General features: G+C 43.9%; 2 protein-coding genes across 10 annotated transcripts in view; one reads left to right on the top strand and one right to left on the bottom strand.

Annotated features, from left to right (window-relative positions):
- The window catches only part of LOC101172372 (nesprin-2), a 162,166-nt gene extending 151,130 nt beyond the window's left edge, over positions 1 to 11,036 (top strand). For all 4 annotated transcript variants that reach the window (XM_023951858.1, XM_023951859.1, XM_023951860.1 and 1 more), the window contains 11 exons: positions 1,343 to 1,480; positions 2,556 to 2,750; positions 2,828 to 3,137; positions 3,750 to 3,886; positions 3,962 to 4,085; positions 6,605 to 6,816; positions 6,931 to 7,131; positions 7,200 to 7,328; positions 7,423 to 7,614; positions 9,092 to 9,141; positions 10,261 to 11,036. In XM_023951858.1, the coding sequence (XP_023807626.1) occupies positions 1,343 to 1,480; positions 2,556 to 2,750; positions 2,828 to 3,137; positions 3,750 to 3,886; positions 3,962 to 4,085; positions 6,605 to 6,816; positions 6,931 to 7,131; positions 7,200 to 7,328; positions 7,423 to 7,614; positions 9,092 to 9,141; positions 10,261 to 10,483 (1,911 nt within the window). In that variant the 3' untranslated portion in view covers positions 10,484 to 11,036. The remainder of the gene's footprint in view (positions 1 to 1,342; positions 1,481 to 2,555; positions 2,751 to 2,827; positions 3,138 to 3,749; positions 3,887 to 3,961; positions 4,086 to 6,604; positions 6,817 to 6,930; positions 7,132 to 7,199; positions 7,329 to 7,422; positions 7,615 to 9,091; positions 9,142 to 10,260) is intronic.
- Positions 11,037 to 12,918: 1,882 nt separating this feature from the next.
- The window catches only part of esr2 (estrogen receptor 2), an 83,549-nt gene continuing 70,376 nt past the window's right edge, over positions 12,919 to 26,091 (bottom strand). For 5 of the 6 annotated variants that reach the window (XM_020713362.2, XM_020713365.2, XM_020713361.2 and 2 more), the window contains exons 8-10: positions 18,691 to 18,874; positions 16,603 to 16,935; positions 12,919 to 15,286 (exon numbers count right to left, since the gene is read on the bottom strand). In XM_020713362.2, coding sequence (XP_020569021.1) covers positions 15,172 to 15,286; positions 16,603 to 16,935; positions 18,691 to 18,874 — 632 coding nt within the window. In that variant the 3' untranslated portion in view covers positions 12,919 to 15,171. 6 annotated transcript variants of the gene reach the window in all.

The following is a 26,091-nucleotide window of genomic DNA, read 5'->3' as shown; positions in this document are numbered from 1 at the left end:
AAAGAGGAAGAGGCGCAACCCCCCTCAGTGTGTCCTGAAGCTGATCCTCCTAACCTCACAGCTTATCTAAGGCTACGTTCACACTGCAGGCTGAAACGACCCAATTCCAATTTCTTTGTCCCTATGCGACCTGTATCTGATCGTTTTATTACAGTCTGAACGACACAGATCCGATCTTTTCAAATGTGACCGCCGTCTGACAGGCCAGGCCACATGTATCCGACTCGTACGTCATTGATACGCTACAAACTTCATCATTCTGCGTTGAAGTAGGCGGGAACGAGAACATAAACATCAACCATGGCGGACGATGCTGCTGAGACCAGTCAGTGGAAGGGAAGCGAGGTCACTGATTGGATTCATATTTGGGGTGACAGCTCTATTCAGGCCAAACTCGAGGGATGTTATCGCAACCGGGCGGTTTTTGAAAGAATTTCCAGCGAAATGGCAGAGTGTGGTGTGGAACCGTTCGGACCCTCAGATTCTCCAGAGCGGGTTAATAAAGAGTCAATAGCATTTATTCTGGGGGAAGTCTTCTTTTTTACCGTTCTCCTTCCTCCGTAACATACAACACCCACTCCCCCCCCCCCATTCTCTACCTCGCTGCACGCGCTCTCTCCTCTCTCTTACACACAAACACACACACGCGCGCGCGGCCCCACCACATACACATCCCCATTCCACAACAGTGGGTATAGACCATGCCGGCTCCAATGCCTTCTTAAAATGAGACGGTTGTTAATGTGCTGGCTCATTTGTGAAAATAAATGTAATAATGCAAAAAGAGCTCCGCTGTTGACAACACTGTTGTTGACATCCATTGTTAATGTTAGCTACTTCTGCAAACAACAGTGACGTCGGACACCGTTGAGTACTCTTTTGCGCATGCGGGTCACTTGTGGGTCATTTCACGGTCACACAGGAGATCACAAAAGTTCACATTTATTGGAAATGTAAACGGCCTTGCAAAAAAATCTGATTTTTTCAAAAAATCCGAATTGAGCATTAAGCCCTGCAGTGTGAACGTAGCCTTAGAACTCAGGGGATTCAAAAGCGTTTCTATCTGAACATTTAAATTAAAGGTATTTCCGGTCTTTGACCCCGTTTATGCAGTTTAAGGCCCAGTTTGGCTAAATCTGACTTTAATCTGTATGCTGAAATGTTCACTTATTTGAACAGTTTTCCTGCTGCTCCATGTTTACAGGTCAGCGTAGCATCAAAACCATCCAGCTCCATTCAATGATGGCCTGTTGTCAGATTTTCTGCTTAAAATTGTCAGTTTTTGCCTGCATTTTGTGAGAAACACGAGGAGTTTGGACTGAAGGACTTGTTTCTTCCTCAGCACTTCACCTCACAGAGAGAGGAGTTTGAAGGAAGCAGAGAGGCCATCTTGATGTGGCTGACGGAGATGGACCTGCAGCTAACCAACGTGGAGCATTTCTCTGAGAGCGACATCGAAGACAAGATGAGGCAGCTGAACGTACGCCGCTTGATAACATTTTAAACAACAGCAAAAGCTAAAATACTTTATGACATGTAGAACATCAGAGTACCGATACTAGAAAAAGAATAATCATGACAGAATTCACAAACATTAGACCTTCATAAAATATACACTAAAAACCTGTTCATATCTTTAGGAGGTATGCAAATTCTAAATGATGGGGTTATTTTGCAGAACTAACACTTCTATGTTTAGTATGTTTCTAAAGAATTCCTGTGTGTCACTGAAAAACCTTTCTGAGCTGAAAAAATCCCAGTTTTATATAAATCTGTTAAATGTTTATCCTTTTCAGGATTTCTAACACCAGGAGAAATAATGGGGAAATGAAACGTAGAATCTTTTCCAATGCAGTTGTTGCATTTTCATGCTAATACGGAAATATGCAATATCTGCAATTCTTACTTCAGCTAGAAATAAATGTAATTTGGACTGTTTAGACCAGAGGTCTGCAACCCTTAAGACTAAAAGAGCTATTTTCTGACTGCAGTGAGAGCTGCAGAGACCCTCAGCACTATTAGGAAAAATACATTTTATCTTTTTTCTCGGTCATGTAGCCACGAAAAATGATAATAAATGGTTTTATATTTATTTATACTTCACCGTTTAACTTTTTGTATTTTTGAGAGCAACCCATACAAATTCTTTTCAAATTAAAATACACCCTGTGTCAAAAAAGATCCTCCTGCTGCAGCAGATTTACGTGAATTTAAAATGCAAAAAAGCCAAGTCAAACATTGGCGTAAAATCCAATAAAACAAAATACTTGTAAATGCAATTATAAATGTATACAAATATTTGTTTCAAGCTCATTCTAATAATAAACCATTTTGACAGCAGATTAAACCATAATTGAGCTTGTTTGTTAAAAAATCTAAAATCCATTATTTATTATAACCTATAGTATTTTTCTCAATAGAAGGATAAAAGAGCTGTATGTATATCAAGAGCCTGAGGTTGCAGCCCCCGAATTGAGAGCCTATCTTAAATGCTAGGAACTAATTTAGAGTGGTTTTGGTTGATTCTCACCTGCTCTCTGTGGTGCCCCCTACAGGCCTTCCAGCAGGAGATCACCCTGAACACCAACAAGATCGATGCCCTGATTGTGTTTGGGGAGAACCTGATTCAGAAGAGCACTCCACTGGATGCTGTGCTGATCGAGGATGAGCTGGAGGAGCTCCACTCCTACTGCCAGGAGGTGTTCGGCAGGGTGGCTCGCTTCCATAACCGTCTGGTCCACAGACGACCGGTCGGCGCCGTCTTTGAAGCACAATGGACACAACACCTGAACAGAGACCCTTCATGTCTTCATTGGCTCGTCTGCAGGTTCTGGATGAAGACAAGGAGATGTCGGACCATGACACTGACCTCCGTGACCCTCCTGAAATCTCGAATGAGCCCTCCTGGTCCGATTCCAGAGGGATTCAGGCAGAAGACGCAGTTCCAGGAGCAGAGGGAGTCTCGGCTGGACAGCAGGCCATGTGTCACCTCCTGGTCCCTCCTCTGGACCGGTCTGGTAGAGAGACTCCCGTCAGCGTGGACTCCATCCCACTGGAGTGGGACCACACCGTGGATGTGGGGGGGTCGTCGTCACACGAGGAGGACGAGGATGCTGCGTTCTTCAGCGCTCTGTCAGGTAAACATCAGGGTTCCTCTCTGCTAAATTCAGCCTTCATCTAGTTCTCACCATTCCTCGCCTCAACCTTTATTCACTATTCATCCCTCCCTTTACCTCTCCATCACTCTTTCATTCATCACACATTTTCATTCCTCTTTTTTGTTTTACCCTGGGGAACCCCAGAGCAAGTTTCTTCTGGGCTTTTAAAGTTATTTAGACAAATCAGTTGTTTTGGGTGTAGCAGCAAATTCACAGCGGCTAAGAAATAAAAAATCAAATAAAAAAAGAGCAGAAAAAGTTGACGTGGGTTCTCCAGGGTTAGATCCATCGTCCACCTTTGTCTTTGCATCCATCCTCTATCCAGCAGTGGCTAACCTTCCCCCTGTTGTAAATAAAAACAAAGAATTGTCTCCTGAAATGCTCATCTGTTGGATCCGACAGAGCAGAGCTCTCAAGCTTCAACATCTGAAGCTTCATCTTTAACTAGGCCTGGCTGGCAAACGTTCTGTCACCGCTGGAGCTCTTCATGATCTGTTACAGCTTTTCTTTTATTAATTTAACTTGTCCCATCATTGCTCGTCGTAATCCTTGTTTCCTGTCTTTCTGCGTCTTTCATCAATCGCTCTTCAGTCTCTGGAACAAAGTCAGTGACTGATCCACCGAGCTGGCATCAGCCTGGATCCCCGCAGGCCAAAAGAGGAACCCTGCCGGTCCCGGGCCGCTCTCCAACTCCCAGCAGCGGCGCTTCCTTCCACCAGCAGGGCTATGTAAGAACACACCTCCAGAGACAGGGAAAAATCCCCCCCCCAGCATCAGCTTCAGCTTTGTTTCTGTGTGTTCAGGGGAAGCTGATGTCAGAGTGCAGCGGCAGCATCAGCAGCTTGAACAGAGTGAAACTGATCCTCAACGACGACGAGGAGCTGGAGGAGGCTGGTCTGACCAGCAGCAGCCGGCAGACCAGCACAGGTGAGCTGACACAGATCTAAGCGGCGGAGAGAGCTCTCACTCTAATCAAAATCGGTTAAATCTGTGTAACAAAACCGGGGGGGTCATTCAGACAGGAGTGCTCTCAGCGTGCTGGTCAGTCTCTCTGCCGACCTTAACCTATAGATGACGTCACAGAACATCCTGCTGCAGCGAATGCAAACTTTTTTACAAGCGCTAGCAACACATCAACGCACTGTACAGAAACTTCATTTTTTTCAATTTAAGACACAATAATGATGAATATCTGTGGTGTTTAAAGTTACTACAGCCAGAAAAACTTTTAATCGGATCATGGATATTATATTTTATCTGTAGTCATGAGGGAGAAATAACCAAAAAACATAGAGATAGAGCGACAGGAGTTTATTGCCATTTGTGCACGTTAAAGGTTCAAAACAAGTTTTTCTCTGGCACCTCTCTAGTCTGCATGAATCACAGAAAGCAACAAAGGATCATAAATAAAAAAGACATAAAAATATAAATGAATTGCAAAGGACATGACGTAACCCTTGTGCTATCTTAGGCACTTTAACGTTGGGAGTTGGGTCATCTAGACCCACTAGACAGTGCTCTGAACCTTTTTTTTTCAATGATTTGTGATCTTCACTGGTGTCCATGGATTACATGAAATCTTTCCACCTTTATCCACCTTTGTCATGGTAGTGAGAACACGTCAATGTAAGGGTGGGGTCATCTAAGATACCACAAGGGATAAACCATTCTGGCTACTCTACAGTATGAATTTGTCAAAAAATAGAATCAGTAAACTGTAGCTAAAAATACACTAGTATTAATACTTTTAAAGCTGCTGCTGTGTTATTAATTTTATCATTACCAAATACCGTAAGTGAACCTGGCTGATCTTAGTCACGTTAGTGTGGCTGATGCATGTGTGTACGTAAACACAGTGTGTAGTGTTGTGAGTGAGTGCGTGCTTAGCATTTGTTTTGTATCACTTCCTGTGCACAAATGTGCACAGACAACTCGCTGTGATTACCGCGATGACAAGTTTGGGAAACGCCGTAGCAACGTCACAAACCCATCCAGATGTGAACTGATGAAGCGCCTCTACTCGCTGATATTCACAGAGTTAGGATTTATTCTATCTGGCTAAGTAGCTGGTACCAGTTGGTACCACTTTAAATCGGCCTTTCTTTAGACAAAAAGGATGTATCCCATCATCCATCCATTGTCTTCAAGTCACAGTTTGATCATCTTATGATCTATTTTCAAATTGTCCCCAGTGGTCGTTTGATTATGATTTTGCAGTTTTTAGCCCAATGAAACGAAAACAAAAAAATAACTGCTGTTTTCTAGGACGTAGTTTCTGCAGAACAGATGAACAGTAGTTCATCAGAAATTCACCTCCGAGTTGTGGGCGGGACTGATGGCATGCAGAAAGCCTACTCTGACTTCCCATCATCCCTTTGTTTACACTATCTCCACCTGTCTTACAGTCCCTTGCAATCCCAATCTAACATTAGCGGTGCAACCACAATGGCGATCAATGTCAGAGTTGTCCAGCCGTACAGTTTAGATCCAGATTCCAGCTCAGACCAGGAAAACAAAGATGAACATGGATCTATTTGTCTGAAAGTGCATCGGAATAGAGCAGGGCAGGGAGCTTGCCAGCTATAGCACCAATGTCATGCTTACAAGCTTTTTAAAAAAAATTTTTTTAGTCTGCTTCTGATTCACATCGAATTAAATAAAGAGATAAATCAGAGACACATTTTTAAGCTTCATTTTTATTATATGTATGTCTTTCATCTTGAGAAAAATGCCACAATAACATGTAAAAAAAAAGATCACAAATCATTGAAGAAAAAAGCTTCAGCACACTGTCTTGTGGGATCCAGATGACCCAACTCCCAACGTTAATGTGCGTGGGGTCATCTGGACCCCACAAGACAGCACAAGGGCTAGACAGGTCACCAGCCACACACACCTAGGGGCAAATGTAGTCACCAACTAACCTATGACTGTAGGAGGAAAAAAGGAAAGTCTGGACAAATACTACAGGAGAACATGGAAACTCCACACATAAAGGAGCCCGTCGCTGTAAGGCGAGAGCACTAGCCGCCATGCACCCATCAATGTTTCGGAATTATTGCTGATGAGTTATGAGATTTTCTGACCGTAGATTTTCCCTAATTTCATTTTCAATGCACTTGGTCCTGCCATCGCCCTTCAGCTTGGCGGCTGGGCGAATGCTGACGACGTCACTGCAACCCCTCTGTTTCCTAAACTGGAAGCCTCCTTTTGCAGGGCAGCTTCCAGCTTCTCCTCAACATCATTCGATCGCAAAAGACTGTACCAAAAGCATCAGGAGGACTCTGGGGGTGCATGGGTCCAGAGAGGAACTGTACTGTTCAACATTTCACACGGACGATGACTGAGTGCCGTCAGTCCATGGAAATGTTGAGCCTCATTCTAGATTTGTTATTTTGATCAAAACGGTTTAAAATCTCAGACTCTCGTGACCTGTGTGACCCCAGGTGTGATAGAGCGCTGGGAGCTTCTACAAGCGCCAAAGTTCTCAGGGGAAACGGGCAACAAGCAGGACCTGAAGCGGTGGCGCAAACTCAACTCTAAACTCAACGATGTCACTTCCTGTCTGTCTGGAATGCTGGCTGAGCTGAACAGATTGCAGAAAATGGCTCCGTCCACCAGCATCCAGGACATCGAGGTCAACGTCAAGAAGCTGAAGGTAAATATCTGTACTGACGCTGTTTGATTCTGAGAAGGAAACTCATAGACAACAAAGCTCGTGCCACCTCAATATGTGAGTCTGTAAAGCATTGTCTCCCTGTTATCTGCCAAGGAGATGCAGAAAACCTTCAACAGCCACAAGTGTCTAATGATCTCCATCAACCTGAGCCGCCAGCAGTTCCTACGAGGCGACAGCGCCGAGCTGCAGGAGCTGCAGAAGGCCCTCAACTCAGCCAACCAGAGCTGGAACCGAGCCTGCAGCGGCCTGGAGAGCTGGGAGAGAAGGCTGCGCTCTACTCTGCTGGAGTGTCAGGTGAGACGCCGTCAGTCTGCCTCGTCTTTGCTACAGAAGCTTTGACCCTGCTCCCCTCTGTCGGTCAGGAGTTTCATGAGGCGCTGCGCTCACTGCTCCTGTGGCTGTCTCAGGCTGAGAGCAAACTCTGCTCAGTCAACATCCATGGGAAGTCCATCCCACTCTGCACCCTGATGGAGCATCGAGACACCCTGATGGTGAGGAGTTTCCTGTCAACGAAGGCTTGAAATGACAGGAAATGTACTTAATGTGACATAAGCTTAGTGGAGTGGAAATGCCCTGTGACTGCAGGCTCTGCAGGAGGAGCTGAGCTGGAGGCAGCAGCAGGTCTCTGCGCTGCAGCAGGTCTCCTCTCCGCTCCTGTTGGAGGCCAGTGGCGAGGACAGTTTGGAGGCCAAAGAGAAAGTCCACGTGGTCGGCAGCCAACTTCATCGGATGACGCTGAAAGTGTCTGCAGCTCTGCGTTCACTGCAGGGCAGACTGGTAGGCTCCGCCCCTCCCTTACACCTGCTGAGTCCGATTCTTGTTTCTCTTGTATTTATTTAAGAAAACATCTTGATGTATTTTAAAGCAACAAAGGTCCTTTAACATTGGGAGTTGGGTCATCTAGACCAGTTTTTTTCAACCTTTTTTGAGCCACGGCACACTTTAACCCTGAAAAAAATCCCGCGGCACACCAGCATCCAAAAAAAAAAAAAAAGCAAAAATTCATGGTCTGTATTGATCGACAGCGCCCCCCCCCCCCCCCCCCGCGCGCAATCTCACGTGGATTTTTGTGATAATTGTGGCAGAAAGAGCAGGAAGTTGCGGCTGTTTTTTTCTAAGAGATGAACCACCAGCTAAAGATGAGCTTTAGCTGGTATTTTTGTTAGAACTGAGCGACTTTATCAGCAGGATTAAGAACAAGGAAGTGAAGACTTTAACCACTTCTGATTGGTCAGACTGATGACATGTGATTAAACCTTCAAGAATGATTGGCGGAGACAGTTAAAGGGGCGGGACTTTTTCTTACACAGTTATAGATGCAGCTAAATCGCGGTACCGTGATTCTTATCAAAATGTCTTTAATAGAATTAAATAAACACAAAGAAAAAGTAATTTTAAGATCTTTTATATTCCTAACTACTCAGTGTTTTATCAGGGCCTGTTTGGATGAGCAAAGAGCTGATTTCCTGGAGATGGAAAATGTTTTTAGATCAGTGAATGAGGGCAATTTCTCCACGGCGCACTTGACCATCTCCCACGGCACACTAGTGTGCCGCGGCACACTGGTTGAAAAACACTGATCCAGACCCACTAGACAGTGCTCTGAACCTTTTTTCTTCAATGATTTGTGATCTTCACTGGTGTCCATGGATTACATGAAATCTTTCCACCTTTATCCACCTTTGTCATGGTAGGAAGAACACGTCAATGCAAGGGTGGGGGTCATCTGGACCCCACAAGATAGCACAAGGGTTCAAACGGCTGCTCCAACCGCTAAAACGAAACCCCTCGCGCTTGCAAAGTTGGCAAAAAACAAACATGTTTGGAAAGTTTCTATTTGCAGAAAAGATCCAGAGAGGAAACCGAAGAAGAGCCTTTAACTTCAAAATAAAAGAAATCTACATTTAATAGACAAAAACCAGGAGTCTTTACTCCCAATATGGATTTATACTGACAGTTGTTCCCGCAGACCATGACAATAATGCAGAATATTTCCTGTAGGAACTGGCGGTCTAATGTCATGAGGGTACTGCTAATAAAGTTGTTCAAACGTGGATCCCTCTTTATTATCATATTTCATGTAATTCATGGACACCAGTGAAGATCACAAATCATTGAAGAAAAAAGGTTCAGAGCACTGTCTAGTGGGTCTAGATGACCCAACTCCCAATGTTAAAGTGCCTAGGATAGCACAAAGGTTACACCAGAAAATGTTCTTTATTTGAGCCCTGCTCTTCATTCCCCCCCCCCCCAGGAGGAGACCAGTTCACAGGCAGCTACAGGAGGACAACCAGTAACTGAAAGGTAACGTCTCTTTGGTGTTAATGCTGCCAAAAAAAGAAAGAAAAGAACCTTGATATTGGCTTTTTCCACACTGGAAACACTGGAAAAAGGTTTTTCACCTTGTTATAAGTGAAAAAAATCATCAGTAGGAGTTTGCCTTGATAAGATTTATTCATATTTTTGTGATGTTCTGCGCTTTAAAATCAAAATTAAATCTTCAAAATAGCTTTAAACACTCATTAAGGTCTTTTGCTTTGGTAATTGAAAATATTGTGTCTTTAAATAAGTGTTGTATTGCTCAAAATCTTTGAATGTTTAAGTAGGTACCTGTACATTTATACACTTTCCTTTAAAATACATCCGCTGCAACAGTCCAATCCTTTTTTCTAGACTATAATGATCTTAAAGTGAGACTAGAATTACACATTTAAAATTAAACTGAAAAAATGAAATTAGAAAATGAAATAAAATCTTCCAGTTTCCCTGAATCATCGAGTCCGTGAATTGAAACACTGTTGCTAATCACAAAAAAATCTTCTGCTTCAAAGTATTATATAAGGGGAAAAAAAACACTTTCAATGGAGATTTTATTCAAATGACATGTTTTCAAGGTCAAATAACTCAACAAGATAATCCAGACGTATTATCTTAAAACACTCATTACGTCTCATTGAAATCTTCCTAGTGAGTTGGTTTTGACTTCCATCAGGTGTTATTTGAAGTTTAAACTACACACTTGACAAAACTCCTTGTTGGGATTTTGTGTTTTTGCATGGAAGTTAAGGTTAAAGTGCCATTATCTGTCACATACCTAGGAGTGTGACATTTGTTCTTTGCATTTGACCCCTCCCCTGGGGGGAGCTGCAGACACAGCCGCGCTCGGGAACCTTTCGGTGGTTTAACCCCCCAACCCAACCCCTTAATGCTGAGTGTCAAGCAGGGAAGCACTGGATCCCACTTTTAGAGTCTTTGGTATGACTCCTGGATTTGAATTCACGACCTTCCAGGCACAGGGTGGACACTCTTCCACAAGGCCACTGAGCTGGTGGAATATAGGAACGTGAAAAGTAATTAAACTGTGCTAACAATAAAACTAAAGCTGTATTTTTTAAAATACTTTCCACTCTGATACCCTTATAGGCTACACGACAGCGGGGAGAGGAAGCACGCTCCACCACAGCCACACTTCCTCCACCGAGTGCTCCGGGCCGCCTTCCACCTCCACCTGCTCTTCTTTGTGCTCCTGGTTCTGATCTGCCTGGTGCCGCCGTCTGAAGACCCCTCCAGCTGTAAGCTGTCCAACAACTTTGCCCGATCCTTCCAGCCCATGCTGCACTACACCAATGGGCCCCCGCCCACCTGAGCAGGACCCCCACCTTTTTTCCTTTCAAACAGGCACTTGCATGAGAAACGTGCTCTGTCTAAACCTCAACTCACCTTTGTATTTAAAAATATGTATTTATTGGCCATACGAGCAGTTTGCTGTAACGTTTTTGACCTTTTCATGGAGTTTTCATACAGCGGTTTAATATTTATGAATGTGTAGATGAAAAACTGTTGAAACCAAAGCACAACAATCCACAAATTCGATTTTTTCATGACAGGAGGGTTCTGTTTTTATCCTGTTTCTGGGAAATCTGTTTTACAAGGAAAGCTTTGAGGCGCGGCACACTGACCCATCCTCATCCGTCTGGGTTTTTCTTGAACAAAAACGTTGAAATCCAGAGAGCGTCTGCATGAAACCCTCAGCTCGGACTCCCCTGCTTTTGGATTAGATCTGAACTGTGGATTGTAAAAGCGGTGAAACGGCATCCAGTCGTTTGATTCCACAGAAACAACAAGAAGTTTGAGAAGTTTCCTTTATTTAGTTTGATCTTTGTCAGAACGGACTGATATTAAACGTGTTGATGTTGTGGCGTCTGTATACTGTTATCACTGCAAAGAAAGGGGATGTTAGACCGCTGACGGGATTCTCAAGCTGTGGAGCTCAAACAGGAACGTCATGAGATGTGGGTGTGTCCGAACCCAACGACCTCACGGCCACAGACAGCAAAGAGGAAGCAGGTTTGACCACGGACACCACAGAAAATCTGGCACAACGGCTGAATTTACACTGTAGCACGAGGGGCTCTGGTGCAAGGCACATCATCCCAAACAAATCTATTTTCTTTATTAGTTTGGGTAGATATTTTTTAGAAAGCCATCTTTTTTTAATGTGTGAAAAATGTAATAGATTACGTACAACAAAAGGGCCAAAGGGGTTTCGGCTCGCATGAGTGAGGGCTTACAGGATCAGCTTTTCTGCCAGCAAAACTAAAAAGTTGCTGTAATGTCCAACAAAATCGTGTGAACCGCTTTCTCCTTTCTCAAACCTGCGCTTACAACAGTGGACTCAGTCCCTGACATTTTTTGTTGTAAATCATTTTTTAGGTCTGGCCAAAGGAAACAGTGGACTCATATTTTTAGGCATTTATGCAGCCGATTTGGTTTTAAAAAAATGTCAGCAATATGTGAATGCTGTAATCATTAAATGTCTAATTTTTCTGAGTTTAAAGGTACAAGAGTCCTGAAAATTACTTTTTTATTTTTTTTGTAACCCTTGTGCTATCCTAGGCACTTTACCATTGGGAGTTGGGTCATCTAGACCCACTAGACAGTGCGCTGAACCTTTTTTCTTCAATGATTTGTGATCTTTACTGGTGTCCATGGATTACATGAAATCTTTCCACCTTTGTCCACCTTTGTCATGGTAGTGAGAACACGTCAATGTAAGGGTGGGGTCATCTAAGATAGCACAAGCGTTATATCTTGTTCTCACAGGAAAAAGACATTTTCAGAGTCTCCAAGAACATCTGAGTACGGTCTACTTCATAAGTACAATAAACACCAAAAATGATCAAGGGAAACTTATGTCAAAATGAGTTGAGATTGCAAAACCTGTGTTCCAGTTTGCCATGTGGATGAAAAAACTACACACGTACAGCGACCTGATACTAGATGGGACTTGATTTCTTCCATTGTGATCAAACTTTGTTGCTGAGGCAGAAACAGAAAGTTGGTAAGCTTTTAAGACTTTCAGCAAACACCATGACATGAAAGCTGCATGTTTTCACAGGAAGTATACAAATCTTAATATTTTTTGCTAATTGTAAATTTGATCTGTTTGCAGTGTTGGAAGTAACGTTGTGCAAAGTATGGTACCACAGTAACATTACTTTGTGCTGTAACAAAGTATCGTCAAGTTTTACTATGAAACTTTTAGTAATATTTTATTCTGTACAAAATTTAACCCTTGTGCTAACCTATGGGGTCAAGATGACCATTGACGTGTTCTCCCTACCATGACAAAGGTGGATGAAGGTGGAAAGATTTCATGTAATCCATGGACACCAGTGAAGATCACAAATCATTGAAGAAAAAAGGTTCAGCGAACTGTCCTGAGGGGTCTAGATGACCCCACTCCCAATGGTAAAGTGCCTAGGATTAAAATTGCTTTAAGTCCTCATTTAATTTTATTTTCAAGAGTCATTAGCCGTCTACATTGTCGTAATCTTAACTTGCCGTATTTTGTTAGAACTGTTGGAGTACCCGGATCTCAGGATCTTCATCTGCTCTCAGTTTATTTAGGTATCCCTTATATTGTGTTTGGGTTCAAATTGACCCATTACAAAGTGTGAAAATGGGTCAATTGTGACCCAAACACAATTTAACCCCTTCTGTTATCCAGATGACCCCACTTGTGTCGCTTTCCTTTGCCGCTGCCGGCTCAGCCGTTACCGTGACAACCCGCAACAACGCTTTTTTTTTTCTTAAAGCAATTTAAACCAACAATAATATATATATTTGTGTGTGCAACATTTACATTAGCAGTCGTTTTTCACATTATTTTTCCTAAAACAAACTTTTTATTATGTTCTGATTCTGCCGGAGTTTACAGAGAAAGTACCTTAAATGTAACACAGGACTCATGAAGTGCCTTACATTTCTGCAAGTATTATTGTAAGGTCAGGGACTACTTTTACACAACAAGAAGTAATCTATTACAGACAGATAAGAAATGTGTAATACTGCTTGTAAGGATGTTTGACATTAAACCATTTTCAAGGTTAAAAACAGATTTCTGGAAAACATGTTTCTGTTTTAATTGGAAGATTCCTTAAAAATATTCCTAAAATATTTTTTCTTAATTACCTTTGAATAAAGTCTGCATTCAAATCCCATTATTCTCTATGGAACCTGGAGTTTTACTCTCCAGTCCTGGGGGGACATTAGACTAGAATTTTGGCTGGAAAACAGCAAGCAGATTTAAGACCTGCCGGTTTACGGCCATGGAAGCACTTAACGCCTACGGCAGCTCCGGCTATGTTTGGCTGAGAAGCTGGTCTTCGTTGTTTGGTCAGGAAGAAGTCCACAGAACCTCTGGCTGTAGTACTGGAAATATTTGGGGCCTTTTGGCCAAATGGTTCAAACATGGTTCTCAGGAATTTCCAACCTGCATCTCTTCCAGCTGATCTTGCCTTACTAGCTTTCCCATAGCTTGATAAGTGTTTCCTGATCAAATATATCTAATCCAATGTAATCTACCATAACAGCAAGTGCTGGGCAGGAAACACTGGAGGGCAAGCGGGTTGGACGGTCCAGTTTTAGGCCCCCAGACTGATGGATAATTTAGGGGGTTTCATTGATTGCTACATGTCGTAGAAGGGGGCATTTTTAGAAGATTGTGGCATCGTTTTGGAAACGTTGGCATAAATCTGGCTTAGAGGGCTGAGACTGCGTTTGATGAACAACAAAAAGTTAAAGATTTTATGGACGGACCCCGAATTTCCACTGGACCGTCTGCGGCGCTTCTCTGTTGCATGAGGAGTCCGTCTCAAGACCGTCTTTCTGGAGCGTCTCCGGTCCGCCACCCAGAGGAGTCACTTGTCCTGCCACCACCGTGTCATCGACACCCAAAACTTTAGCAATTGCGCCGTGCCGTGTCCTTCCTCACTGAGTCCTTGTGAAATGCGTGTTTCGTGTCATAAATGAAGTTTTGCTTTTGTACTTTCAAAATTAAACTTTTGTCGTGTGTGGCAAAAAAAAAAAGGACACAGTGTTATCTGCTGTGTTAACATGCGTGGTCGTGTGGACACGTCACCAAAAATATCAAATCAAATTTCATAAAAACTCCCTTATTTCTTTCATAAATCATGGAAGTTTCCTGTTTCTCCGGCGTGTTTTACTGCGGATTTGACGCGTTGACGAACTGGAAATATAAGTCTTGCGTAAAGCGTGTGTGGCAGAGGGAAAACCCCAGACGCAGACGTGTTGGAGGTGGGGTAAAAAGTACGATTGACTAATGAACGTTCAGTTTTTTTGTGTCACCACAATGGAGACGCAATGCAAACGGACCAGCGGGGTGTTGTCCAACATTAGGTATGGGGGTGCAGGTTAACATGGGGGGTGGAATGCTGGAACTCTGCAAACTGTCGTGTCACTTCAAATTATTGTCTGACTACTGAACTTCCAAAACTCTATATTTTTATATGTTTTTTTGAAGATGTTTGCGAGTAAACCACTGTGCCCCATCGTCTGATGTGTAACTTCAGTCGTGGTGATTCCCAGAAGAACAGTCGCTTTGGTGAAAGGCCACATACATCCACAGTATAAAAACACTTCTGGAACAAGCACAGATTAAAACACTGAAAGACACAGTAGTACAGGGAGAGAGAACTACAGCACAGTGTGAAAAGAGGGCTGTAAGGAGCCACATGGAGTCCAGGTCGTCTACATGCAAAGGGGATGGCTTGTTCTGACTGTTTCACCGAGGTGCAAAAAGAGACACCAACACTGTAAATCCAAAGGAGACCGAGGTTCAGAGTACTGCAGTGCACATTCACAAAAAAATATACACGCACAGGTAAAGTACAGCCATTTAAAAATGTTTGTGTTTACAAAGACTGCAAAAGGAAAAAAAAGAACTTCACTTCACAACAGCACTTGGTGTTTTATCCTTTTTTGCCTTTTTTGGGGGGTTGGAAAGCTTTTTGGTTCAGTCTTTCAGTCCTGTCACCCCTGTAAGGTTGTTCCCATGACAACCCGATCAGGAAGAGTGAAACTAGCCGACTCCGCCGGTGAGCCCGAGCCACCGGCACCCAGGGACCACTGATCTGGCGAGATGTAACTGAAAGAGGAGAAGCACAAGCTTTTTTATTTACTCTAACATGTCAGAGCTTCAAACTTTTCTTTTAGGTATTCTTTTACTGAAACTTTTTCTCTTCTGCACACCTGCAGCCTTCTTTTCCCTCCTGTTGAGTTTGATTCTGACCCGCCACAGGCCTTCTTTCTTACTTCACCTTTGAACCCACCACAAACTCAAAAACTCAAAACATTCGCACACATCTGGTACCCACTGGAAATTAATTTTCGGCCCACTAAAAATCGCCAGAATTTCACACCCTGTCTTCTGGCCATCCCATTATAATTTCCTCCGCAAAAAAAAGAAAAAAAAAAGACATGTGAATAGGGCCAAAATTTCTTAAAAATTACTCAAATCCACCCAAAAAAAACAAACCAAGGGGGGATATTAAAAAAAAAAAAGTTTTTTAATTATTATGGGATGGCCACAGGACCGATGGCTTGGTGGCCATTTTGTGTCAAAGTGTGAAATTGGCAATTTGCACATCCCCAAAATATGAAGAAAATTTTTTTTTTTCTGGAGCGATCTTCATAAATTTCACACACGTGCCACCAGGTTAAGTCAACAAACGCAACCGATGTTTCACCTGGAATTAAACAAGAAAAAAATCCCTTAAGTACCAGGTTAAAACTAATATATGAATACTTGGCTCAAGCTGAATGAAAAGATATAACATATGGTCTGAACACATTAAGAATGTGGGCGTGGTTGACAAAAATATCTCAGTTGCCAAGGAAATCCAAAAGTTTACTTTCGCAGATTCTTCTAAAAATTACGCAGACCTGTTCGTCACCCTCAGGCGACCCAAAAATAAATTGGTTGCTATGCGGATAAACCAACAGAAAGCTGCCATTTTGAAAAAAGAGGGTAAAGGGCCCTCAACGGACATCTGCGCACAGCGACGATTGCCGAAAGAGACCTATGAATGACGTATATATCACCATACGGTTTAACAGCGGGCAGAAAACGTGGGCCCTAAATGGGTTTGTCCAAAGTTTCTGAGGTGGCTATGCTAGCCCTACGGTCCGGCAGAGCAAGCAAGCAGTCGGCCCCTGGGCCCATTTGGGGCCCACCTTTCCTGCCCACTTTTAAACCATATGCGGCCCACTTGGCCTCAATGGCTGGGTTCAGACCATCTCTCTGTGGAGTCTCTCTTTCTGTCCAAACGTCCCTACAAACACAAGTAGCTTTGACATCATGGTTTGACATCATGGTTTGAAATCATGGCTGAAACAATGCTGAATTATTCTAAAAAGGCGCTCTCTGTTAAAACTGTAGGCATGAACGGGTTTGGAACGTACCCATCTATTTCAGACTCCACCAAACTCTGTGATGGAGGCATGGACCGGCAGGACAGGGCTTGCTGGCTCCTGTCGAGGATCTGGCCTTCGTCTGCCCCTTGTGGAGGCACAGGGGGGGCTTCATCTGCCGGGCTAGGAGCAAACGTCTGGTCTGAGCCAGGTGGAGGTGGGGGATACTGCTGCTGGTCAGAGAAGCTGTCAGAGCTGGGCGAGGATGAGGCCGTTTGACCGCAGCTGCTGGGCGTGTTGGCGTCCAGCATCTCCAGGAGGAGGTCGTACACCAACACCACGTTCTTCCTCTTCATGGTGGACAGGTGGTCCATGCCTTTGTTACTGTGGGGAATGAAATGCAGGATTACAGACATGAGGCCTGGGACTTGGAAAATGTTTTAAGGTCTTTGCTCCACTTTTCAACTATAGCACTTCACTGAATTGCATCACTTGAAATCAGACTACAGTTCCAGAGACCAGAAACGTTCAAGTATGCACTAAACGTACATTCTTGAACATGAAATTTCCCCCTGGTGTCCACACTAGACAAGCAGGGAGGGCGTTTTCTTCTTCGTTATCTGTTTTGTGAAATTCCAAAGCAGTGCAAATGACGTTTTTTTCCTTTCACTAAACTATTTGGATGAATGAAAGCCTTGGTGTCATATAATCCTGGTCGGGCGCAAACCGCAAATGATCATTTCTCCTTCATGATCAGTTTATAAACGGCTGACACTTCCATGAATGAAAAGGGATGACGTCCAAATCCAAGTCCCTTATTGGTCAAAGTATGACCAGTTTAACTTTAGAGCAGGTTCAATGGCCACATGTTTTCTACTTAGAGCCCGAAAACACACTTAAAAACTACTCATGAATGTGAGTTTTGAACGTGACAGTCTGACATGTGCATTTACAAAGACTTTTCATTGAAAGTGGCCACTTCAACCTGCGTTGCAGAGGGCTGTGTGAACATGTCTGCTGCTGCTGCAAAGTTTTCCTCTTTTTCTGTTAAATTTAGGCTACGACGGTGACAGACAGTGCACAGCGCTGCCCCCCACTGTTTGCATTAAACGTTCAGCATCATGGCTGCAGAGCAGTGACATTTAATCAGACTAAACATTGTGTCACACAGCCACTACGTACATTTTGCATGCAAGAAAATGAGTTGTATGTGAATTTCCATGCAAAAACTGAAAACATTTGGAAGTGAAATTATGAATAAACCACGCGAAGAACATGTAAATCAACGTAGAACATGAACCGTGTGTGATTATGACACTGTTTATATACGATTCATTAAGGATTCATGCGTCAACTACGTAATTTTAACGTTAGATGTTTCGTGATAGAAAAGTTATACATCAGTGGAACATGAGTAAAGGTCTGTTAGACATATGTGGAACGGTCATGGAAAGCCACAAATTTGTGTATGCATCTTGCAAAAATCACGCATAATCATGTATAATTTAAGTTATAATTGTGTATAAACTATGTAAAATATGCGTAAACTGTGTAATTCTCAACCGCCCCAAAATTGTGAACAGCTCAAAACAGCATTCATGTAAAGACCAGTCGGCCGAAACCCTCGACGGACGTCTGCGCACATCGTCGAATGAAGAACACATGAAACATTTCCAAATGACATAATTCACCAATGCATCACGAAAGACCGAAATTTCAGACGTGGAAAATGCAAATACTTTTTTATCCTGGTTAAAATTGTGCATACATTGTTTTTTTTCTCTTATAAGACAAAACTGCAGACCTGTTGGTGTCAATAACTTTGGAATTAGGCTTTTTCTACTTCCTTTTTTTTAAGAACATGAGAAGAATTCTTTTAAAATGTATTAGCTCTGAGTGGACCTCCACTATTTATATAAAAGTACAAAGAGTAGGCCCCATTTATTTTAATGACCGTTTGTTAGCTGTGGTTAGGACGTTCCTTTCTGCCTTCTAAGCACCACAGGTTACACAAAAATGATCTTTCACACGCTAATGAAAAAGACAGAAATGGAGCTGGCTGCTGAGTCTGCATGCTTTGTCCATCAGCTCTTCTGGATTGCGCTAGTGTTCTTCTACTTCCTGTTAGCCTGAACGCACCTCACGTGGCGGATGTGGGAGAGCAGCATGGTGAGGTGGCCAAGCCGCAGAGTCTGCTGTTGGGTGGACAGGCCCAGTTTGGAAATGGCCCAGACCAGAGCGTCGATCACAGAGTCCAGAAGCCGCAGCAGCTTGTTCCTGCTCTCAAGCTCCTCTGCTGTCTGAGGGGATCTCGTGCACAGATCTGCAGCACAACAGCAGCATCTCAAACATGTGACATTCATCTCTCTGTAAACCAGCAGCTTCAATAAATGGTTATGTATTTAGGTCATTGCAAGACCCAGGAAGCAGAGAACAAACAAAAATGCTGCAAAGAATGTCTTTGCACAGTCTAAACTTGGTGTAGATGATCAAATTTCAATCAGTCTGTGGACCTCACGCTGCGATCTTCCCTCACACGTGATCAACACCCCATGATTTAAAGCTCTTTGTCCTGGGACAGGTGACAAACAACCTTTCTCTGATAATAACTGTGTTTTTTTAAGTTATTACCATTGGGAGTTGGGTCATCTAGACCCACTAAACAGTGCTCTGAACCTTTTTTCTTCAATGATTTGTGATCTTCACTGGTATCCATGGATTACATGAAATCTTTCCACCTTTATCCACCTTTGTCATGGTAGGAATAACACGTCAATGTAAGGGTGGGGTCATCTAAGATAGCACAAGGGTTAACATGTTGTTGTGGCGTTTTTCTGATGGAGGACATTTTTGTTGCACCGCTAATTAGGTTGGGGTTGTGAGGGGCTGTAAGGGGTGGCTCCAAACCAACAGTCCCGCACACAACTCAGACTTCTGCCACTCTGCAGAAACTGTGTCCTAAAAAAACAACACAGGTTTTTAGATTTTGCTTTAAAACTGCATAATTTTAAATAAAAGACCACTGGGAACACTTTGAAAATATCAAAAGATGATCGGAGAGTGACTTGACGCTGCATAGACCAGCAGGTCTCATACTTGCAAATACACATTGTTCATGGAGGGACAAGTAGACCCCCCCAAAAAAAACAACAACTGACCAGAAGATGACTGACATTCTTAAAAACTGCTGATGTTCCATAAAGACTTCTAACAAGCTAACGGAGGCTGTTTGACCACCGGGGGACAGTCTACCAGCTGTCCCCAACTTACCCCCTTCCTCATATAACCTCATATTAGGGTGAGGGGGTGGGGGGGCTTAACCTGCGATGCGCATTGGGGGGGGGGGGGGGGGGCTACTTGGCAGTGGTCCCCCCCCTCCCATGGTTGCTGTATGGAGTGGGGCCCCCCCTCTCTCGGTTTTATTTGCACCTTAGACATGTAGGGCCCTTGGTAGGGGGGGTGCTTGGGCATCACTGCCAGCAAGCAGCAGATGTCCTCCCAGCACCCTACCCGCCAATTTTAACCGCACCTTAGACATTTAGGGCCCCTTGGTGGGGAGGGTGAGGGGACATCACTGTGAGTAATCAGGAGATGTCCCCTCAGTGCCCTACCCGCCAATTTTAACTGCACCCCCTAAGTACACCCCCCCCCCCCTTCAAAATATACATTCCAACATAAACACACACACATGCACACACAGACCCTCTCAAACACACATACATGCACACACGTTTTGCAAGGAAGGTGGGACCTAGGACCATCTGTCCCCTACCCCTTCCCTGGTGGGGGGTACGGGGCCCTTGGGTACGGGGCCCTTGGCAACGGCGGCCGTGTCCCCTGGGCGCGGCGGTGCTCTCTCCGCACAGGGGGGGGGGTCACATTACACCTGAGCCGGGGGTGTCCGTGTCCCTGGGGTGTGGGTTCTGGTCCTTGGCCCTGGGTGTTGGGCCCCGCCAAATCTCCAACTGTGGCCAAGCATGGTCGGGCCAAGTTTACAACACCCCTGGTGGGCCCCCTTTCTCCCCGGGGCGCTCCCCTCCTGGGCGGGGGCGGCTGGCCCCTGCCTTGCTCCTCCCTGGACCAACCGTGGGCCGGGTGGGTGGCTGCCTGGAGTGCGGAGCAGGTCTCCCTTGGAGGGTCCTGGCTCGTACCTGGGGTTGGGGCGGGGGGATGCCCGGAACTCCTGGGTGGTGGTGGGGTGCTCGTCTGGGGCTGTGGGCGCCCTTCTCGGGTGGGGCCCTGCGTTGGGCTCTCCCGGCGCGGCGGGGGGGCTGCTCTCCGGGTTGGGCTGGGGCGGCGCTCCCTTTCCCCCCATGCCTCCCTGCTCTCTGGCTCTGGGGGCCTCGCGGCGGTCCTGCTGGCCTGGGTGGCGGACTGGGTCACCCGGGGGGGCGGTTGTTCCCTGCCTGCTGCCGTGTGGCGTTGGGGGTTCCGGCTGCCGCTGCTGCTGCGGCGGGGGTCTTGGTGTGGGGATAGCTGGGCACTCTCCTTCCTTCTTTTCACATTCCACCGTCCATTTTAGAAAAACATAAACACTCACCTGAGCACAGGTGTTATCTCACCTTTGCACTAACAGTTTGCATGATTGAATGATTGAAATATTTCACACAAGTTGGTTTAAAGGCATAAGTATGCGTGTGTGAACACTATCGGTTTTGTGTACATGTTGACATGTGGGCATTTTTTTCAGCCAGCAGGTGTGTTGATAACATTTGAGTGTGTGTGTGGACAGGCCCCGCCCTTTTTGTTCTACATTTGAATCTTACTTACTTGCCCCTCTTGTTAAAGTAAAATATGTCCAACACAAGAGACGTCAGCTCTCATCTGCCTGCCCAGATGTTGGACAGGAGAAGTTTAAAAAAAAAAAAAAGACTTCTAACAAGGAAGGTGAGAAAAAAACCCAGGGTTTAACCCTCAGGGTCCAAAGTATAATTGTCCATCTTTAAGTTGAGCCTCATATTTCCACCTTAAAACAATTTACCTTGCCCTATTTGGTATCTTATCTTTCTCTACACAAACCTTGCCATTGTAACTTTTTAGTTTTTCTCATCATTCTTAAATACTGTATTAAGACACTGGATCTAAAATCACACAAAAATATAAATAGTCAAATGGTATTTATACTACTTTTCCAAAAGAGCTTTCAAAATAAGACACAAATTCTTTACGGACCTTCCAAAAATAAATATTTTCAGCTGAACTCGTAATTTTATCACAAGCATTTTTATGTTTTGGTCAACAACATGGCCGTACCCAACTATTAATGTAAAAAACAGGAATGCTGTAGCCGCTTTTACAACTATTTGTTTTCACAGCAAGATGCTACGGAGCCCCCTAAAGGGCCATTGATGAAAAAAAACAATGGAGGAAAAAAAGATTTTTCGAAGTAAAAACGCACCTGATACTAACTGGTGTGCACCAGTTAGTTTATTTATTTATTTTATTCCAAAAAAATTTTTTACTTAAAAAAAAAAAAAAAAAAATTTCCTCCATTTTCTTTCCCCATCAATGGCCGTTTAGGGGCTCCGTAGGATCCCACATTCCCACTTTTTTACCGAATGGGATAAAGGCTGATTCCACACTTTGTGGTTGGAAGAGCTGTCAGCATTTGTGAAACAAATATCTGAGATATACAAGAAAATGAGTGTAAAATAATAGGGTATTTGATTTATTATATGATTTGGAGGTAAAACAAAAATACATTAGGTAAAACTACAAAGTGGTATAAAGTTTGAAGCTATCAGTAGAGGTCATTTAAGTCCTATAAATGTGTATTTTTAGGATTATGTAATCACCTTTGCAGGGTTAAAAAGCACAAAAGAACCACAAGACAAAACTTAAAATCTGTATTAACGAGTGCTGTGTTGTTATGTAACACATGGCTGACAGCAAAACACAAAGACTGCTGGTTGTTACCCAGAATCCCCCTGGTCATCTCTTCAATGCAAGCCTGTGCCACAAGGCCAAAATATTATAGCAGGTGAAATTAATGAGGTGGTGCTAAAAAACCTGATTGCCCTTGTGTAACCACAAAGCTGTTATTTTGAGGGTATCTTGTTTGTGCCAGTATTATTCCCTTTAAAATTTAGGATTAGGATTTATCTTGAACCATCAACCACAACAGTGTGTATGTTCCTACAGGAAAACTGTAGGAATCATTTATAGCTTCTCTTGTCCTGTTGCGAACTAACCAACCTCCAACTTCCACAGAAAAATGCCTACTTGACTATCAATGAATTGAGTGTCGCTGCGCAACAAATCCAAGAACCCTGGCTGTAAAATGTGCGTGTTCAATGTGTTTGTTTAGGGAAGCCAGAGAATTGGCGGATAACGTGAGAGGAAAGAGAGTGACGTAAATCACATTTTATACCATGGTCCAGGTGAATACTCGATTCTGATTGGCTGCTGGGTGTGCATTAAAAAGTGATATGCCACAGGATAACCGTGCGGTGAAAAAAAAAGTTCCGGTCACCTAGCTCAAATGTTTTGTATCACTGCGCTGGCTCCTTTAAAACAACCTTTTCCTTCATCATTTGGACAAAAACAAGCGGTAAGAGATGAACTTTCTCTTTGAACGGATGCTTTATTCAACCCATTGGAAAGATCAGCACATATATACATATTGCCGAATCTTGACTGCAGTCGCGGTGGTGCGGCGCGACGCTGACTATTTGTTACGTAACAAATAGTCCGCTTTTTGTGAGAACAGCTATCCAAATCGGAAAAAAAAAACAAGAATTAAGGACTAAAAACTGGTTAATACGCATTGCTTTTGTAAGTGACCATGGTATAAGCGGGTTAATTGCCTTCGAAGTGTGCGTTATTACTTTTTAACGTAACGGACGGTTCAGGATTCTACGCCGTACGTTAAAAAGTAATAATGCAGACTTCGTCGGCCATTAACCCTTCCTTACTTGTAATGATGATAAGACACTAAAAACCACAGCTAAAATGAGGAGATAAAGTGCTGCTGGTTCACCTTTTTAGGGGCGTCAGCCTGCAGCTGGTTTTGTATGAGTGTTAAAGCAGCAAATACCAAACACACAGTCGTGCGTACGTCCACCACAGATCTTATAGTACCGGACCGTACCGGTTTACTTTCAGCCCTGGTCACAACTAGCTGAAGCGGGGGCTTCTTTTTTTCCCCTTCTTTTTTTTTTAAAGAAGGTTGGCATCCACTGGACGAAGCCTAACGCGGTTTACTTACATAATCGTTAAAAAATAAAACTTTGGTCCAGAAAAGTCATACAGGAAAAGTTTTAAACAGCATCGTTTTTATGACTAAGATATCAAAATTTAAGACCTTCTAATGCTTTTTAAGGCCTTATTTCTAAATTTTCAAGTTCAAGGCTTTGAAGACTTTTTAAGACCCCACGGGAACCTTCTTTGTAAATATTTGCCATTATGTTCAGATATGTAGCCCAAAAAGAAAAGAAAAAAACATGGAAGATGGGTCTCCTTTAAAGCGGTCCTGCAGATGGTAAAACTCAGGATGAGTCAAGAGCTTCAAGCTTTGCATCTAAGCTCACCTCCTAAAACTGACAGCTGAAAGGCAAAGCGGCTGGAAAAAAGGAGCTTTTCTTCAGCTGGTTTATGGACCCCAGTAAGCATCTGGGTGTGTTTATTTCTTGAAAATTAATTTATTTACCAATTCATCCCATAAATAACCAACAGCCAGCCAGTGAACTCCCCGGTTCAGTGCTGGCGCCTCGAGTGCTCACGTCTGACTCACAGCTGAAGAACACAACAGTTGTGTTAGATACGACAACCTACTTTTGTTTTTTCTTCCCTCAATAAAAATAAAAAGTTGGATTAAGTTGTGACATTTTTGTGATTACACCGTTTCTCTTCTCTGGTAATGTGGTTGAGGGAGGATTTCTAATAACCGTAATTGATCCTCCAGTTCAAACACCAGAGGACCTGCAGAGGAGCACATCCACTCCAAAAATCCAGGGAGCAGCTCAGCAAAAGTGTTCCATCTGTTCAAATTTATAAATCCAAAAGAAATCCTTTTCTTGACTTTTTAAGCTCGGTTTCACTTCTTGCACAATTTGCTTTGAGCCCAGCTGCAGAGTCAACAGAGAGAGTGGATTCTGGCAGCCGTTCCTGTGTGCAGGAGGGAGGAAACTTTGTGAAACTCTGTGAGGACGTGCAGACAGGTCAGTCACCTCAATGAAACCCGTACAACGTCTGTGGAGGGTGGCGGGGGGGGCAAGAGAGGGCATTGTGACCGCTGGAAACACAGGCAGTGTTAAAAAACAAAAGCGAGCCCACCTTCTCAGGTCAGTTCACCCCCAGCCCTCATTGAATAGGTTAATAGGTTTTTTTGGTGGTTCCTTTGAGGGAGGATCGTCTGCACTTTACTGACAGTAAAAACTGCATCCAAATTCAGCCGTCTTTGGAATTTAAGTGAAATCCGTTTGATATTACAAAAAAAAAAAACCTTTATAGACCTAAATTTAACGGTCTCACTCGTTTTCCTTCACTCTAACTGAACACGACAGACAGATGCCCTCCCAGAGGTTATGCCGACACTGGAGCGGGTTTCAGGACTGACATCATACAGCCCTTTCCACAGAATCGTCTGTGTCCGTGTTTGACTGCAGAAACACGACCACCACACTGGAGAACACGTGAAGATCATGTGGGAGTGTTTCCACAGTGGATGCAGCACACACAGTGACACATATGGCTCAATCTGGCTATCAGAATTGTGACAAAACCCAGTCACAACTGCCCTCATGGGTGGTTACGGGCTGTCTGCGAGTGGTGGTGGTGTCCTAAAACGCAGCAGGCCCTGCAAGACTGTCTGGGGTCCACGGACTGGGATGCTCTTTGTACAACTCATGGGGAAGAGATTGACGGCATGACGGACTGCATTACGGAATATATTAAGTTCTGTGAGGAGTCTGTTGTGCCTACTGGAACTGTTTGATGCTTCCCCAACAACAAACCCTGGAGAGCAAGACCAGGGAGATGGTGATCAACTTCAGAAGGAAGGAGACAGTCCTGCAGCCTCTCTGCATCCTGGGCAGGGAGGTGGAGGTGGTGGAGGAGGACAAATACCTGGAAGTGACTATCAACAGCAGACTGAGCTGGAGGAAGCTGAGGTCCTTTACTGTGTGCAGCAAGATGCTGGAGATCTTCTACCAGTCTGTGGGGGCCAGCACCTTGTTCTCCTCTGTGGTCTGCTGGGGAAGCAGCATTGCAGTCAGTGACGCCAACAGACTGAAGAAGCTGATCAGGAATCATTTGAAGCAGTGATGAACAAATTCTTATCCATTATGGAAAATCCAGACCATCCTCTCCACCCTGTGCTGGACAAACAGTGGAGCTCCTTCTCTAGGAGGCTCAGACAGCTCCGCTCCAAAACTGCCAGATACCGGAAATCCTCCTACCCAACACAATTCAGCTCTACAATAACTCACAGTGTAGCAGATGACTTTTGTACATCTTGCACATTGTTACCTGTTTGTAAATAGTCTTTAAATTATACTGCCTTATTTGTTTACATTTCTGCCACATTTTTGTTTTTTTTAC

The sequence above is a fragment of the Oryzias latipes genome, chromosome 22 (assembly GCF_002234675.1).
Source record: "Oryzias latipes chromosome 22, ASM223467v1".
Taxonomy (NCBI): Eukaryota; Metazoa; Chordata; class Actinopteri; order Beloniformes; family Adrianichthyidae; genus Oryzias; species Oryzias latipes.
This window is presented reverse-complemented; position numbering and strand designations above follow the sequence as displayed.